The sequence below is a fragment of the Syngnathus scovelli genome, chromosome 11, assembly GCF_024217435.2.
Source record: "Syngnathus scovelli strain Florida chromosome 11, RoL_Ssco_1.2, whole genome shotgun sequence".
Classification (NCBI taxonomy): domain Eukaryota; kingdom Metazoa; phylum Chordata; class Actinopteri; order Syngnathiformes; family Syngnathidae; genus Syngnathus; species Syngnathus scovelli.
Window position 1 is genome coordinate 1,135,186 of NC_090857.1, and position 17,985 is coordinate 1,153,170.

At 41.1% G+C, this 17,985-nt stretch overlaps 3 protein-coding genes across 3 annotated transcripts; 2 read left to right on the top strand and 1 right to left on the bottom strand.

Annotated features, from left to right (window-relative positions):
- Positions 1–207: 207 nt before the first annotated feature.
- On the top strand, positions 208–7,773 carry sycp1 (synaptonemal complex protein 1). Its single transcript, XM_049732603.2, has 36 exons — positions 208–295; positions 437–528; positions 666–761; positions 919–991; positions 1,075–1,115; positions 1,350–1,514; positions 1,586–1,653; positions 1,732–1,805; positions 1,886–1,944; positions 2,008–2,074; positions 2,148–2,221; positions 2,288–2,396; positions 2,859–2,953; positions 3,096–3,280; positions 3,363–3,430; positions 3,524–3,585; positions 3,672–3,788; positions 3,890–3,982; positions 4,053–4,156; positions 4,245–4,362; positions 4,451–4,521; positions 4,789–4,870; positions 4,954–5,016; positions 5,095–5,154; positions 5,223–5,285; positions 5,365–5,460; positions 5,545–5,643; positions 5,719–5,811; positions 5,902–5,967; positions 6,042–6,128; positions 6,205–6,297; positions 6,435–6,488; positions 6,573–6,644; positions 6,719–6,820; positions 6,968–7,033; positions 7,122–7,773. The coding sequence occupies exons 3-36, from the start codon at positions 666–668 to the stop codon at positions 7,251–7,253; spliced, it is 2,967 nt and encodes a 988-aa protein (XP_049588560.1). The 5' UTR covers positions 208–295; positions 437–528; the 3' UTR covers positions 7,254–7,773.
- On the bottom strand, positions 7,757–14,773 carry slc5a8l (solute carrier family 5 member 8, like). Its single transcript, XM_049732604.2, has 15 exons — positions 14,420–14,773; positions 13,469–13,534; positions 13,227–13,278; positions 12,786–12,853; positions 12,556–12,710; positions 11,574–11,714; positions 11,369–11,498; positions 11,206–11,294; positions 10,866–10,978; positions 9,605–9,672; positions 9,439–9,525; positions 9,149–9,342; positions 8,790–8,899; positions 8,611–8,696; positions 7,757–8,511 (listed from the first exon to the last, which is right to left on the bottom strand). Exons 1-15 carry the CDS (start codon positions 14,771–14,773, stop codon positions 8,398–8,400), a joined length of 1,827 nt encoding a protein of 608 aa, XP_049588561.1. The 3' UTR covers positions 7,757–8,397.
- A 1,727-nt stretch (positions 14,774–16,500) lies between these two features.
- tshba (thyroid stimulating hormone subunit beta a) lies at positions 16,501–17,621 on the top strand. Its single transcript, XM_049732614.1, has 2 exons — positions 16,501–16,662; positions 17,230–17,621. Exons 1-2 carry the CDS (start codon positions 16,501–16,503, stop codon positions 17,497–17,499), a joined length of 432 nt encoding a protein of 143 aa, XP_049588571.1. The 3' UTR covers positions 17,500–17,621.
- The last annotated feature ends 364 nt before the right edge of the window (positions 17,622–17,985 follow it).

Sequence of the window (17,985 nt, forward strand, 5' to 3'; positions counted from 1 at the left end):
AGTATATACAATATAGGATACAATTGAATACCACTGTATGTCGTTTAATTACATTAATTGCTTGATAAATTACTTATTTTTATGAATTGCTTATTTTAACGAATTACTTCTTATTTTTGATACAGTTTTGAATTAACTCCTTTATAAGTTAAACAAATAGTGCTATGCTAGTCTTTAATTTCTTTTTTATTTTATTTTTTAATTTTTAAATGAGACATTATCGTGACGTCGCCATTTTGTTAATTATTCGCACACAGGCGCTTCCGTTGAACAGGTAGTACTCCTACGTTTGCAGGTAAGAAACGAGTTTAACTGGCATTCGCTAAATGTTTTTTCTTATTGTTGTTTTGAACAGTTATCTGAACGAACATGCGGCAAAGTTGAACCTGGGGCTAAACCTTTAACGCTCTCTCCCTCTTTCATTTTCTTATTTGAGCAACTAATTTATCGTCGCCATCAGCGTCAGTTACTTTGACAGGGGCAAGCCGCGTAACAACTCGACTGTCAGTGCATTTGTCAAACCCAAAGGTGAGCGAGCACTCATGAAACATGACAAAAAATAAGCATTTTCAGTTTTTTTTTTTTTTTTTTTACATATGCATACATATATATTGTACATGACAAGTTTAATGCAGTCATTCAGTCAAGTTGTACTTGATTCCTAGATGGAGAAAGACGGACGTTTCAACTTCAGACTATTGGTGCCACCAAGGGTGTCAGCCGTTAAACCCCAAGAAATTGTTGACAACAGAGCTGAGCTCGTAAGTGCAAAGTCAAATTAGTTAAGTATTTGTTTTTTTCCCTGTCTCCCAACATTACTAGTGCTCATTTTTCTGCTATTTTCCTTGGTCTTACTCCGTACATTTGGAGACACAAAATACTTTGTACAGCTTGCTTTATCAAAATATGTTTCTTTAGGGTCCCAGTAAATATTTTGTTAAAGACCAAAGCAATAAAAGTGCTGCCGCCCCAACTCAAGCAACCACACCAGGTAATGTCTAGCAAGAAAACACACAACTCAAAGAAGCACTGCACACAGCTTCATCGTTACGTGCTATTTTCTGTCCTTCAAAGATTGCTTGAAGATGACAGTGGCCCCAGCAGAGAAAGAAGAGGTAACATAAATAAACAGTCAACCTCTTAGGCTACGTTAACACTGCAGCACACTTTTGATTCTTTTGTTTAATGATTGTCTATGAATCTGCGTAGTTGTTTTGAGTAAGATTATTACATTTATATTTGACTTTAAATGAATACATATAAAAACTTCATTTAGGGGCACCAAAATCCTTGGGGCAGCGCTGGGTAAATAATATAAATAGCTTCCTGCCATTGTCAATGTTCCACAGAGCAACTGTTCTCCTGGACAGCTTTGTTCTAAAATGTTTGATGAAGTGGAGAAAATCAAATTCTGGAAAGTCAAAGTGGACTCTGACGCTGCACAAAGCGAGAGGAAACTTCAGGAGAACAAACGAACAATCGAGACTCAGCGCAATGCTATTCAGGAATTGCAGGTGTGTGCCTTTCAAGACAAATACTATGTTTGTATTACTTTGACTTCCCATTGTGTATTTGTGCTTAATAGTTTCAAAATGAAAGTCTCAGCACCAAGCTTGAGGCGCAGATAAGTGAAAATGAGGATTGGCGGAACAAGTATGTTTATTTATTTTTTGTTTGCACAGCAATTTCCATGTACAGTATTGGTCCTGAATAATCAATGCTTTGATTCAGACACAATGCAACCCGCGACTTGTGTAATTTGCTGAAAGAAACTTTGGAGCGGTCAGCAGACAAAATGCAATCGTGTGAGTGTGTCTAGCTTTGTTGCACGTCTTGCAGCCTCATCGATGTGTTGAAAAGTGACACACATTTCTGTGTTTTGTAGTTGAATCAGAGCGAGCAGAAACACAGCAACTTCTAATGGAAAACAGTGAACGTATTCAGGTAAAATATTTATAATACAGAGGCCTAAAGTGTGTAATGTCAATTAATAATTAATGTCCTCAGAAAGCGATTGCAGCATTTGAACTCCTTCGTGGTCAAGCCGAAGCTGAGCGGGAAAAGATGCAATCTGGTTTGCTCTTTAACATTTGTACTTTTTTATTCCTGCATTTTGATTTCCTAAAAAACACCGTTTGTGTTCACAGTCAAAGAGAATTTGCAAAAAACGGAAGCGCTAAAAGAAACGTATCATCAAGAGTGCACCCTAAAAGAGAAAGAGGTCAGTAAGTAGAAGATGAATCTGCCTTTCTAACACACACTGCTAAAAGACTTGCTGGTTCCACAGGTGGCAACGCTTATAGCCAAACTTCAGGATAAAGAAAGTGAACTAGAGAAAGTCCAGCATGACCTCCATGACACTCAAAATCAGTGCAGACAACTTGAAGAGGCCAAAAGTAAGAACAATGTCACAAAATGAAACACCGAACATTTATCATCATCCAGTTAATTATGTTCTCATTAAATGAGACTTATTATGGAGTATTGACTTTAATGGCTCGTTTCAAATATTTGGGCGTCTAAGTGCCTGCCCACCCACCAAGTGTGAAATTACATCATTAAGGCCTGATTTATTGCATTCTGAGAGGAGTACAGCACAGCTAGAATCCTTACTCCTACCAGAAAATATGAGCAGATTACGCCCACCGTCCTGCATACGGACACCCTTATGTTTGAACAAGGTGTTAGTTATAGACAAGCCGTGGCGAGCACAGAAGTCCAGTAAGAAAACACCACTCAGGTTCAGATTGGGGGGAAAAGAGTGAAAATTCATTTTGAATTGTAAAGAAATTGTGCATATGACCCCCTCAAAATGTTCAATTTATATGTAATACTCAACATGTTTTGTACTTTTACAGCTCAACAATGTAAAGATCTTAGAAGCTCAAAAATGGCACAAGACTCCCTTCTCGAAAAACTGCACTCAGCAGAGCAGCGCTATAAAGAAAGCGAGGTGATTTCTGTTGCTGCTCTTTCCGTCCGTGTCTGCTTGATCTGCATACTCGATCGACATCATAAAAGTCTCCAAGTGCCCTTCAAACGGGACGCAGCTGTGGGTTGTCTGCTTTCACTGAAACACGTTTCCTCCCTCAAAGACAAGCCGGGACGTCATGGGTGCCATGCTGAGACGGAGCAAAGAAGAACATGCACAGATCCTCCAAAGCAAAGATTTAAGCTTGCAGGAGGTTCACCGAGTTAAAAATGAACAAGCCGAGAAGCTCGAGCAAGTTCAGAGAACCCTTGTGGAGCTGCAGAATTCATTAGCCTTTGAGGAACAAAGGTACACACTCTTGAGAATTCACAGGTAGGAACCGCCAATGGCGATTCCTCTGGTCATTATGGTTTTGGAATGACTGTTTCAGGTCAAAGGATTGCGAGGAAAAGCTAATGGCTAAAAACAAAGAACTTGAAAGCAGTAACCAAGCTTTAGGTGAGTCTTAATGAAAGGAATCTTATAAATTCAGTGCTCAATTTATATTTTAAAAAAAAAAATGCAGTCAAAGCAAATGTTTTACTCTAACAGAAGAAATGGTAGAACAAAGGGCAAGAATAGATGAGCAAATCACCGTCCTCCAGAGTGAATTGGTGAGACTGTCATGTTTTACAGCGCCTTACTATATTTTATTTGTTACTCTAATTTAAAACAATAAGCTCTATGTTTGTCTTCACAGGAAACAAATGTGAACTCACTGGAGATTGTGAAGGGAAAAGCTGATGTACTTGAGATCACAGTGAACGATCTCCAAGCTGAGCTTTCAGCAAAAACTATAGAAGTCAAGCTCGTCATGGTGATGCACACACACAGTCATTTCGGAATGGACACATAAAGTATTTTCGGAACCCCGCAATGACCAGACATCTGTTTTTGATACGTGTACGTATATACCAGGATGAGGCAGAGATAATCCGTGCAGAAAACCAAAACCTCAAGAAAGTTTGTGAAAAGTCAGAAGTTTTCATGGAAGAGCACAACATCACTGAGGTTTTTACATCACCTGTGGAAATTGTAAGAAAGCAAACACGATTGCTCTCCTCACTGATGTGTTCCACAGAGAAAAGTTCAGGAGCTAGAGGAAAAGTTTTTCAATGAAGTGAAGAAAACAGAGACGTACAGCTTTGAGATAGTGCAACTCAAGAAAGAACTCACAGAGCATCAGTGAGTCGCTCCATAGTTAAGGGAGGGCCTCCCTCCTATTGTATCACACCGTTGCTTTGCGACTGAGCCGTGCTGTGCCGCTTTCCAGAGCCAAGTACGAAGAGCTGCTGTCCGACTTCAATGAGGTTCATTTGGAAAAAAAGGCTGTTGAGCAGAAATTGGAAAACAAGTCCTCTGATGTGAAAGCCATTGAGGCAGACATGAAGGTTTGGGTATTTCCCATTGCTTAAGTCACTCAACTATATGTAAACTTGTCAAATTAATCAAATAATAATAAGTGAATTTGATGGGCAGGTGAGCGAGGAGAAGGCAGTGAAGCTCTCAAAGGAAATTCAGAAGCTGGAAGAGGAAAACCAACGTTTAAGGTGAGTTTCTGTTTTATAGATGCACCAGGCATTGTACAACTAAAATATACTTTTAGTCAATCTAATTAAAATAAAAGGCATACAAAATAATAGGCATAGCCTATTCGACAACTCCAGCAAAAGTGATAGGCTGTAAAATTACAGTATGCGATGCATTTTTCAAAGAATATTTTCCCCAATAATGTTGGACAATTTCTGGATTTTGTGTTTGAATTTAGAGGTTCTACATCTCTTGAGTTATTTAGTTGTTGTGTGTATATTTTATAGAGCGGAAATATGTACTATTCAGAGCCTACACCAAAGACAGTGTGAAGAAATTGAAACGTTGCAGAAAAAAATGGAAGACAGCGTAAGCAACTTCAACTCAATGCTTAGTAGCTTTTTTTTTTTTACTGATTTGAACGTGCCTCTCATTGTCATGCCTTTGTATAGTGTGAACATTTGCAGAATAAGGTTGCACAAACAGAAAGACAGCTCAAAGCCGCAGAAGTAAAGGTGATGACAACTAAATATGTGCTATTTGTTTTCTCACTTTAGAAACTCCCATGACTGTTTTTTTTTTTTTTGTCTTAGTGCTCTCACCTCAGTAAGAAAATTGGATCCCACCTTAAAGCAGGGGAATACCAGAAAGAGGTTTGCAAGACACTTGAGCTTGTTCAGCCATTGCACAATTTAACTTCTCAACTTCTTGTGTATTTCAGATAAAAAAACTCAAGTCACAAATCACAAAAGAGCTTGTGAAATATAGTCACCTTGAAAACAAGGTCTGGTTGTGTACCTCTTGTTTAGTAAAACAAATTTGAAGAAGCCTGTTTAATTCAAGTCATTTTCCTTTTTTGTTAGATGAGCAGTCTGGATGAGGAATTCCGGAACCAGAAAAGAGAGCTTGAGGATAAGCATCAGGAGCTGCTCAAAGAGCTTCATGATAAATCTATAATTGTAGCACAGCTTGACAATGATTTTATTTTTTATAATAAACTATTTGGGCTCTTTAAGTGATTGAATAACTGGCTTTCCTCACAGATGCAAGAGCTCCAAGCAACAGCAGCTGAGGCCATCAAGAGCAAAGAGGACGCGGAACTCAAGTGTCAAATCAAGACGGCAGATACCGTCGCACTGATGGTAAAACACAAAGTGCGCTTTGCTGGCCAAAAGTGACCCTTGCTCACCCTTGCCTGTTCATTTTGTCCACCCTAGAGCAAATATGAGCGCACGGTCAAAGAAAAAGATGCCGAGCTGGACGAGATGAAGAAGCGCGAGACAATGGCAGTTAGCGTCAGATTGGCAGCGGTACTGAAGACTCGAGCTACATCAGTCACACTACAAATCTCAAAAAGTTTGTTCCAGCTGAAGATTTATTGTTTCAATTGTCTTAAATAGGAGCTTGACGTAACCAGGCTGAAGACCGAAAACAGTCAACTGAAGAAGCAGTTGACGACTGACAAGGTGTTGTACTATTCATTTCTTTTTCTTTTTATTTGTATAATTACTTGACAAACTTTTGTGTTCTTTGCTGTTAGGATAACTTGCAGAAGAAGTTAAGTGACCAGAAGAAAGAATTGTCGTTGCTTAAATCATCTCAGCTGTCCCAAGATAAGAACAGCACGGTATGCATGCACGCATACATGGGACAAATAGTACAAGAGCAGCCATCACCTCTTATACTACAACTACTCCTTCTAGGCAAAGGCCTTCAACACAAATGAAGGAGAGAGTCATGTCCAAACACCAAGACGTACTAGGTCTTCAAAGATGAACGTGTTTGACTTCGCCGAGGTGTGTAGAAACCATTGGATACTTTGTAGAAGCAAAGAAGCCTAAACTCGTCCGTTACTTCTGCATTTTCACTCTTTAAATATCACAGTGATTCGATTTTATTTTATTGGGGAATACTAACATAACATTTGTGTTAGGAATCTGGCTTTGGACCCATGAGGATGCCAGGTGAAAGGAGCCCAAAGATCAAGGTAGAAACCTCTTTGCTCTGCAATGAATGGGGATCATTTAGCAAGAGTAAGTACATTTATTTTATTTTTTAATTTATGCTCAAGGAACTTCGCTGTAAAGAAATTGCTTCCCCAATAAAAAGGACAAAGCGGGCTGGCAAAGAAGACAAAATCAAAGTAATTGATTTCATATTTGGACAAACTGAAAGTTGGACTTGGCCGCATGCTGATGTATTGAGACTGTTTTACAGACCTACAGAATAAGAACGCCCCCTAGTGCTACAAAGCCAGGGATTTGGGGGAAGGGAGCCATCGAGCTGCAGTCTGACGGCTCTGATCCAAACAACATTTTGGTGAGATATAATGTGTCCAATAACAGCAGTAGGTCACGGCAAATGTCATTTGCCTGTGATTTAGGGCTGTCTAAACTTGACTTGACTTGACTTGACTTGACTTGACTTGACTTGACTTGACTTGACTTGACTTTTTGGTTTTGGCAGACTTTCAAAAGCGTCCCAGCAACCCACTTCTCTGTTCCAGTCGCTAAATGCAACCCATTCCAAAAGGTAATGTGAACAATTTGCATCTTTATGAATGAATACATTCATATTATTTTAGAAACCATCTCGCTGTATTCCTTTATTCCACCTCCAGAGCCCCACTACTGTTAAGCCACCAGGAACCTCTCTAAAGTTAGCGGCCGTCAAGAGGATTCGTGATGCTGGCTGGATGGCTGTCAATAGCAGTGAGAAAAAGAAAAGGTCTCATGCAAACAATTTCATATAAGCAGTGCCGTGGATGCAGTTGAGTTTTCTATTCTTACGTTGAAAGGCACATATCTTTGGTGGTGGGAATATAGTCAAAACAGTAGTCAGAGAGTTGGAGGAAGAGGTATGGTTTTCTAGTTCTAGTCATTATAGTATGCACTAAGCATAGTACAATAGTGCTGTAGCAGTAATTATAAATTGCTAGTAAAAAAGTCATTGTTTTGTGTAGTCCCAAAAAGTTTGTTATTCAGTGATTTATACTGTAGTTGTCCCAATTTGCTAGTGTAATACTACTACGCACGACTACTTGTTACTAGTCATAGTAGTTGGTACCTCAGAGTCACGTTGTTGTTGTATTTTGGTACCCTAATAGTTATTGCTATGATGTAATATTTGTGTAACATTTTCACAGTTTGACAGTGTATTGTCAATGAAATGTTAACTGAACACTACATTGTGTTTAAAAAATTTTGGAATTTGGTCCTATTGATGATGTAAATGCATGAGGTTCACAGTAAAAAATGAGCTTAAATATAAAACATGTATTTGCTGAGCATTTGAATCGAAGCAACTTTTTAACAAAGAATGAACCATTCCTATAAAACCCAAGGTATACATGTGATGAAACATTTTTCAGTCAAATGTGACTAACCAAACATGGATTTAACATAATAATTGTGAAATTGAAATTTAGATAAGCATCAGCAACAGCTGTAATCAAAGAAATGAAACATGGCATTGTCATCAATACAGTATTGTGCATCAGTTTTCTGAGCACAAGTCAAACAGTGAATCAGTGTATTGCAGGTCATTTTACATGTACACTATTAGACACCACTGAAGCAGTTTCAAGAATACAAGTACGTAAGTGACCCAACCCAGCAATTGGGTCTGGTGGGGGCTCAGTGTGCGTTGAGTTAACAGTATTTAATTGAGTTAAGCCATGTAACTTGGAAGAGTGACGTTGTTCACAAAGGCTTGTAAACATTTGATTTGTCTGTTCATTTTGAGGCACGCCTAGCCGCGGTGAATAACGTCCCCCCCCCAAAAGGGCAAAACCTTACCTTTGACTTAAGTGATGATGTACAACACATAAATGTATGCAAAACTAAACTGCAGTATTTGTTGAAAACATGTCAGGGGTACAAAATCTTAATGCATTCTTAAAGTTTGGTCGCTTGAATGAAATCGCCACTTGTCGGGTCACAATGTACAAATCCTGACTTGTCTGCTTCCAAGTAGCTGTTTGCCGGACCCTTGTCTGTTTTTCCTGAGGCCTGTCGTGAAAGGGCAATGAAAAGGGAGGTAAGACAACCTCGTTTTGAAGTTTTCTTTTCGAGCGTTCTGATTTTTAAAAAAAAGAAAAAAACTTCTACCTGTGATTTACTGCTGCAGCTGAAACACACCAAGTCACTTTTCCTCACAAATAGTTGGGAGTTCAGCTTTTCTTGCTTGCACCCACCTACAAACAACATGAAGGAACTTATTGCGTTGTCTTTTTGTGTCGCAAGGTGTCATGCGTATGCCGATATGGCGATGGATGGGTGGTCCTCACCTGTGAGTGCGCTCACCAACATGCCGATCACGATGGTTGTCAATGTACCGAGGAAAGCGATGTAGAGGTAGGACAGAGAATACCAGAAGTCTGCCAAAGGGGGCCTAACACTGATACACACACATACGTATGTACAAACTCAATTTGTCTGAGGGCCAGTCATCTTGGAGGCTGGACCCTCAAAATAAAACTCAAAGTTTGGTATAACAAATGTCCTCTTTGCTCATAATTATACACCTCTCTTAAGCTGAAGATTTGTGGCTGTCAGGTCTCATCCAAGTGTGTTAAGATTTACTTAGTAACTCAACTTCTCTTTGTATTTGAATGACAGGAATGCTCGTTGTCTGGTATGTTCTCACTTGGGTTGCGTTGTGTGGCTGACTGAAGTGGTCCAGGGACTTGCTGTGGTCGTGTTGTACTGGAGTGTGCTGTTGCAACCCGCAGTGGTGACCGGCAGAGGGTTTGTCTTGGCTGCTGTCGGCGGGTAAATCTGACCCCCGATCCCCACCCAGAGTGTCAACACGAGGCTGAGGAACATTCCTACGAGGCCTCCCTGCAAAATCAACAAGCAGGTGCTGAAATATTCTTTCTCGCTTCCCATGAGGTGCGGCCGCAGCTGCGTGTCGGTGTGTGTTTTAGTGCTGCTCACAATTGAGTTGGCTGTGCGAAAAAGCATGCCTAATAGATACAGCCCCAGAAGTGGCCCGCTCAGCATCCCAAATATGGAGAGAGCTGCCTGCGAACACAACGCTATCAGGACATTTTGCTGTAGAACATACGTAAGCTGTCAGTGTCCGAGTGCCTGTCCAATTTACCTGCAGAACGCTTCCCAACTGTGAAGCCACTCCTGCCATCCCAATGCACAGAGCACCAAAAAACACACCTAATGGCGAAAAATAGACTTCAAATGTGTCCGACATTCATTCACACTTAACAAGATAAATCTGCTTGTTACACTGTTGTTTAAATCAAGCATTTTTTGTGGGATGGATGTTTTTTTCCTTTTGTTGTTGTTACGAATGAAAACTGGTAGTTGAGCCAAAAGAGCCTTCTCACTGTGGCCAACATGTCGCAAATTTTCCAAGCGCTCGAGTGACTTTTTTATTTGGTGGATGTTTACGGAGAATTTGAATGTTTGGTCATTTTGTAATAAAAGGTTTCATAATAGTGATACAAAGTGCAGAAGGAAACATTTTCAGAAATAGGCAACAAGCAACAAAAGTACTTGGTTGTAAAAGAAGCACGTCCGTCAGATGATCACAATGATTAGGTTACTGCTTCAATGGCGGGTTTTTTTGTCTTTATTTCCTGGTCTATAAAATTGCCAAGTGTTGCCATAATCCAGATAGAGACACGCCCGCCCGACCATGTCAGGCCTCGTGTTCTAGGAAAAAAAATATACTTTTACATTGGCAGTGGCCACATCACAATTCCCAGGTCTCAGGTGACAACCAATCTTTGCTCACCCTTTTGTCTGAAGCTGAGCCATTTGCTAAAACATCGCAGTTATATAAGTTCTATTACGGAACCATCCGGTTCATGAACTTGTTCTGCCACATTGTGTTTCATAAGAGTGTCACTTTATCTGAACTTACATTTCAAGATATGAACCAACTTGTATTTACTGATAGTTGTTCATGCTAATTGTTTGAAGCAAAAATCTCAGCACAAAAGAAGTGAAGACTTGATTTAAATGGTCACAAGTGGGCACTTACACACAGCGTACATCAAAATGGTGTTCTAGTTCTTGCCAAATGCAATCAAGTAATTCTGGACGGATGGTTCTAAAAGCCTGAGTTATCCTATCATTCATTCTTATCAAACACTAAGACATAAAACACCTTCTCCTTTACATCAAATGTCATTATCAGTAAATAATTCGCAAAAAGCCATAACATTGGTTATGACACGTCAACATCCTGACAAGGCAAAAACCATTTCACCAGTCAAGCAAAACCCAGTTGTACCTTGCTGCTACCCTTGCCAGTTACTAAGAAATCACTTTTGGTAAAGTGACACAGCTTATGAAACACCCTGTACAAGAGAGAATTGATTCCGTTTTTCTGGGTTACTTACTCAGACCCATGTTGATCCAGGTCGTCTGCTTGGCTGAGAGGTTTTTGCACATGGGCCGAATGAAGTCTTCCACAGTGACGGCAACAAGGGCATTGATGCTGGAAGATACAGTGCTGAGAAAACAGACACGCATCATGTAGGAATATCCTTTTTGTTCAGCAGCATATATAGGCTATCCCAATAGCAATTTTCTTTTCTGCTAACTGATGGATTGATTTGAATGAATTACAAGTGAATCATCTCCAAGTGGCCCTTGCATCCTTCACTTTTTCTGTATGTGGCCCTTGTGCTTGGGCACACCCGACTCTAAATGACTGCATTTCTGTATCTTTAGCCTCACCTCAGGGTCCCACTGTACGCAGCAGCCACAAACAAACCAGGGATTCCAGGGTAGACGGCCAAGATGTCCATAACCAGGTAGGGCAGCAACTGTTTTTTGGAAAGACCATCTTTTTCAATGCATGGGAGCCTGCGCGATGGCCAGGTTGCAAACTTGCGTCTACCTGGTCTGTGGAACCGACATCGCCGTTGGTGAACGGGTCGCAATTCTTGTAAATGGAGAACATGGCGAGGCCGGACAACATAGCCAGACTGAGGGTCACGCACAAGCCCACCATGTTCACGTACAAGGACCTGAGTGGGAAGAGAGAGGAGCTGTCAGGTCATGAAGACTCCCCAATAATATTCAAAAAGTGCAAGAAAGCTCACATCTTGGCATGGCGCAGTGTTTTGCATGAGATGTAGCGCTGCACTTGGGATTGGTTGATGGAGTAGACTGACATCCATGTCACGCTACCACCTATAGTGATACTCCAGAAAGTATGTCGCTTCAGAGGATCAGGGTCAAAGCTGAGTCGGGCCCAAAATAAAGGACAGCTTAGAGGTGGAAAATATTTGTACTATCCAGGAGGGCCTCGGTTTACAAGTTCCATTCCAAAACACTTCTAGGCTATAAATATGAAACAGTCGGTGGGAAAAATAGAAAGTAAGGTGGTCACGGGAAAGCCTCCTGAAACATCTGCTTTTATTAGATGAGGTGGAAGTGATCGAAGGCACTTGAAATGGTGACTCCCATATACGTAACATACATTTGACTGTGATTGGTTCATTCTGAAAAAATACACACCCGTTTGGTGGATCCAATCACATGATTACACTTTGCCCTTACTTGCGTTGTTCTCTTTGCTTGCGTAGGTTTTCTCCAGTTACTCCGGTTTGCCCACACATTCCAAAAACGTACATGGTGTCACGACTCGTCCCCGATCGTGTCATAGTCCCGCTCCATGTTCCACTCCCATTCGTAACACATGGTAGGTTAATTGGGCACACTTAATTGTTCTTAGTTCTTTTAGATTGTGTGACTGTTTGTTTGGATATGTACGTATGTCCTCCAATTGACTGGCAACCAAATCAGAGTGTACACGACCGCCTACTGCCATCCTTAAAATGGAAAATTTTTACTTGCCCTCTCAAAAATATTTTTCAATTTGGTTTCCCTGCTGGAATTAAGTTGTACCGGTTGATGTCCACATTACTGGTGGAAAAGCTTTGGAAATGATTTCTCATGTATATTTGTAGCCTCATCATGTCTTAGAATGAAAATGAGTCAACCAAGCACTCCCTGGATTCTTGGATTCTTAAATAGCTAACGCATTTTTACAAGAATGATACTCTAGTCGCCCATCCTTACTCAAATGTCTGGAGTCTACCCCCTTGACTGGCATCTTCCCAAATCTTGTCCAGGCCTCCCTGAAGTACGGCCCCTCTCGCTATTACTGCCACAAAACCGGCCAGCATGATCACCATTTGTAGCACGTCGGTCCAAATGACGGCTTTCAGGCCACCCTGAAGACGACACCAACACAGATCTATTTAGAGTAGCTGTAAAAACATGGAAGCATGTGAGGGTGTTTTACCGACCAAAGTGCAGTAGATGATGCACACTATCCCCGTAGCCACCAGCACTCCCCACAGATCCATTCCAGTGACTAATCAGAAAGAAACATGAAGTGGCTGTCAACATTTTCCCATTAGCAACTAAGCACTTTTTTTTTTTAGTTCATTTCACGAGTTAACTGCATTTCAGTTTGTTGTTAAGACTGAAAACCTTCCTGCTTGCTTACCTCCATCACATACAGTATATCAGGTATTTTGTTAACGATTGAAATTCCATACCATCCTCATTCTGGATTTTGCTGCACCCACTATCTGGCTTTGTTTTGTCTCGAATTCATACTCTTTGTCTAGGTTTGCCGCTAAAACAAGAGTCAAAACAGTCCCTTTAACAAGTGAGTAGGAGTCTGTAAGATAACATGCACTCAGATGAAATGTTACTCACATTTGTATCCTTTTGTGACTTACTTTGATTCATAGCGAGAGCCGGTGCGTAGATGACCAAACCGGTGTACAGGACCTGTTACGAGAGCCCGCCATTAGTCGATTGGATTGGAAACGGAGCAGAGCAATCTTGCCATTCATATTCATGGCAAATGGAAAGATGTTTCATTTTCCATCAACCCAAGAGGGAAAACAAGGCCAGGTGTTGTTTGTCATGATGAAAAGCCCGAAGGCGCATGCCCGCTAAGGTGTGTTGCGTTACCAACCGTCTGCATGGTGTACATCAAAGTCCCAAGTATGCGAATGTGCCGGTTGAAGCGCATCTCCAGGTACTAGAATTGAAAGGGAATCATACAAGTTCAAATCTCAGATGGTAGTCCTTCTTTTTGACATCCTGATAAATTATTTATTGGATTGGCTCATACAATTTGAGTCAAGTGAGTTTCATTCGACTCATTTTTTTTGTACAAGGTAGCAATTTCCCATAATATTCTTTGCAACTCTGATTTTAAGGAGTGCAAATTGCCTTTAAGTCCTCCTCAGTCATCCCTGTCATAGCATATAGAAATGAGAGCCACAGCACACTCGCTCGGCCATCCCATTTAACATACAACACGCTAATCTACTCTGTATGTACTTTGGACTTAATGACATGCAATTCAAACTGTTCACAACGCAGTACATTGTTCTTTAAGATAGAACGCATCCATTCAATTATTAATTCAGAGGGATTGGTGTCATCTTTATGAATGAAGTACATGACATGCGCATCTCATTCGGATGTACCAAAATCGCAATAGATTGCCTGCACCTCATAATTGTCCTGCTTTTTGTCAGTCTAAAATCCACTTTTTGTAACCAAATTTTCAGATGCGTTGTGGGACGAGGCAAAAATGCCGAGTAGGGCGTAGCGTGTCAAACACGCTAAACTAAAAAAACATGACTTTTATGCCACTTTCGAATCACCAATTGGAAGTGATTTATGAGCACACTCACTGCATGTATTGAACTCGTTACTCAAAGTGGCCCTCTAGAAGAAAAAATGTGAACACAATTGTTTTCACAAACTGCGCATTGTGCAGACAATCTAGAATCTGAAGGTTTAGAAAACAAAAATGGATCTTTTGATGTTACAATAAAAAAGCAAAAAAAACAACTATTATATTTTGTAAAAATCCATTTTGCATTTTAACTATACTCATTCGTCGTCATCTTACTTCATAGGCGCTGGTGATCCCCAGCCGGTAAAAGAGGGGCACAAAAACCTCAGCGGTGAAGACCGACATGATGACGTAGCTGATGCCAAAGAGCCAGAAGGACGTTCCGTACGAGTACGCCTCGGCCGGCGTGCCAATGACGGTGACGCCGGACATGAAGCTGGCTGTGAGCGACATGGCCACGGGTACCGCCGTCATTTGCCGTCCGCCCAGAAAGAACTCCTCACTGCTGTTCTCCTTGCGTCCTCGGAAGGCCTGGAAGAGCCCGACTCCAGCGGCGCTCACAATCATGACCACAAACACCACATAGTCCCACACGGAGAAGGTCGCAACCTCACCACCTGTGCCAACCATGCTGAGTTCAGGTGCGGACTAGGCCTTGTGCTTGACTCTTGAAAATGGAATACTTCAAAATGATCCACTCGTGCAAACACTGAGATCAGAAAAAAAGGGATAGAGAGAGAAAAAATCTTTTCTGAGCTGAAGACAAATACTCATACCGTGGAATCACCGACCGTGATTCACACTGACCCTCCTCTGCCTCGCAATCTGCAGGAGTTTACCTGAAGACCATAAAGATTATTTCACTTTGTTAATAATCTATCAAGGACAGCCTGGGGCTTTGGTCAGCTGTCATCTGGTGCGATTAAAAAAACAAAACAAAAAAAAACAGCAGCAACAAATACAGCTTTGACCTCGTGGTTTATCGGCTGCTGTTGTTTCGAAGTCAAACAAGAGATACACACCCTTGTTGTAACATTTCTCATAAATGAGCAGCTCCTGTTGCTACTTTTACAGTACCGCTTATCTTAGAAGGCAGCCGCATCAATAAGATGAATTTGGCAGACAATCACATATTATTTAATATAGCCACTGGTCATTTGTAATACTCAAATTAAACATAGTGAAGCGTTTTTTTTCACTTGGCAGGTGAAATGTGGTCAAGATAAAGATAACTTTGTGTACCTAGAACAAATTGCACGGCGTCACACATTGTGCACTCCTGCTGTGCACAATAACGTCATTTTCTGGGTGATTTCATTCAACTGGAATTCATGAAGTTATTCAGTTATCTTATCAGGTTCAGTAAATTTTCAACATTAACCTCAACTAGTGCATGTTAATATTTGCTAACTAAGAGGACTGGCTTTTTTGGGCTCTTTGTAGTTATGTCTAATCTGTTCCAAATAAATCCCACCGGAATTAAAATAGAAGTTTAAAATCATCACGTGCCTCACTGAAGAACAAAAGGCCAGATATGCATTATCTTTGATTTTATAGAGTACAGGAAGTTTGTAATACCTTTTGGTGTTGCTCCTGAGATCAGATAACACATTTAAGAGTGTGGCAACTTTGTGGACCGTTGGCAATACAGTTTTACTGACTAGAGTATTGGCAGAAAAGTGTGAGGGACACTTTTTCCTGGTTTAATGTTTACACAAATGAGAGACAGTTTAGAACATCTTTGGAAAAAGTTTTGAAACTTGGTTTAATATTTGAGAGGCTATTTCCAATCCTTGCAGCACAAACGAGGAGCACGAGGGCCTCTAGCGGAGTGCTTACCAACCTTTACTTTCCTTTTTGGAAAAATGTCACGGCACATTACCAAACTAAAATGTCTGATGTCAATTTAAGTGAATATTCTACCTAAATAAAGGTACATTATTTCTCATAAATAAATGATCATTTTCCGACAAATTTGATCAAAATGTATGATATCCTGCAGCACACATGATGCTCTCTCATGGCACAGTTCTGGTCAACACACACAGAAACTGGTGGAGATCATTTTGACCTGGTAACTGATGGAAAATAATTCATTCATGTCATCAGCGTAATGGCCTTTCGTTTTTCTCTCCTTCCATTTGATCATAGATTGGAGCTAAAAGAGAGACAAGACAGGGGACCATACATTATGTAGAGTGCATTCAGCATATAAGTGCACCAAGGATTCTTTGCAACAGCATCACCAGGTTTCGCTCAGGCAGGTGAGGCAAAAGCGAGAAAAAGAAAACGTATTAACTGACTTTAATATTGTCATCCTTTGCTAGGTGTCACCGTGACTCGGACCTCGGCTGAAGATGAATGCCGCCGTGTTGGCCTGCTGCCTCCTCTTGCTGCTCTTCATCCCGGCAGCACCGATGTGCATAGCCAGCGATTACACCTTGTACGTGGAGAAGCCCGAGTGCGACTTCTGCGTGGCCGTCAACACCACCATCTGCATGGGATTTTGCTACTCCAGGGTGCGTACCGTACATGCTCGACATCCGCAACGTCTACCATCTTGCATCCCCTTAAGAGTCAGTCGTGCTTTATTGGATACAAATTCAAAGACTGGAATGTAGATCAGAAAAATGTATGGTTTGCACCTTAATCCATATTTGCACCCCAATAATCTCACAAACACTTAACTGAGGTCCATGCATGACTGGATATCATCAAGTTTTGTATTTTCAAATGAGAGGAGCATCGTTCACTGCGTCGTTACTGCTCTTTCAGATCCTCCTGCGTGCTTACCCTAAGTGCATTTAGCTGTGCACTTGCATGCAGCTACACGTTTTTCTGTTTGTGTGAATTCTTCCATTTATTGTTACGCCCTGTGACTGAAGCCACCCAATACTTTGCGCAGCCCATGTCAATTTAAGCGCGCGCTCCAGAGCACAAACAATTTACCGAGGTAACAAATGACCTTTAATCGTGATATTCGGTTTCGTGAAGACACTAATCATGTTCATGGGTTCTCACAATGATTAGGAAACAGATAAATACCTAACTGTTATGTATACTAACACTGTGCTGCTTGTGAGCAGGACAGCAACATCAGAGACATATTTGGCTCGCGCTTCCTGGTCCAAAGAGGCTGCACCTACGACAGGGTGGAGTACCGCACGATCCAGCTGCCAGGATGTCCCGGAGCGGCCAGCGCCCTCTTCACCTACCCGGTAGCGCTCAGCTGCCACTGTGGAGCCTGCAGGACGGATACCGATGAGTGTGCCCACAGGGCTGACATGGGCGGTATCGCATGCACCAAACCGATTCGACATATGTACCCATACCCAGACGACTTCATGCTCTCCTGAATTCACTTGTTGCCTTGTTTGCCATCTCTGAGTCACTGATCTGGTTTATCTCGCATGTATGCAAATGTGTGTGGGTGGATTCCATGCTCTTGATTAAAGCCCCTAAATAGCTTTCCAACTAAGCTGCGCTTGACTTAATCACATCCTGTTTTGCTTTTTGTTACTAGTTATACCTGCAATGTCACCTCAGAGACTAGATTTACCTTGACACGTGAAGAAGCCCGTGTTATGGGTTGAGGAATGAAGGCCACTGTATTTCTTCAAGGACAGTGTCACCAAAACATAAGATGGATTTGAATTGTTGACTAAGATTTAAAGTCCCTGTTGTGTGAATAGCTTCTAAATTTAACATACCACAAAAGAAGCATGTCAAAAAGTGTGTCAAATTTAAAACTCACAGAATAAGGATAAAGAAGTTCCTCAGTTTTCATTCTTAGGGCATTGACGTAACACAAATTTTCGAAAGACAGTTTGTTTCTTAATGAC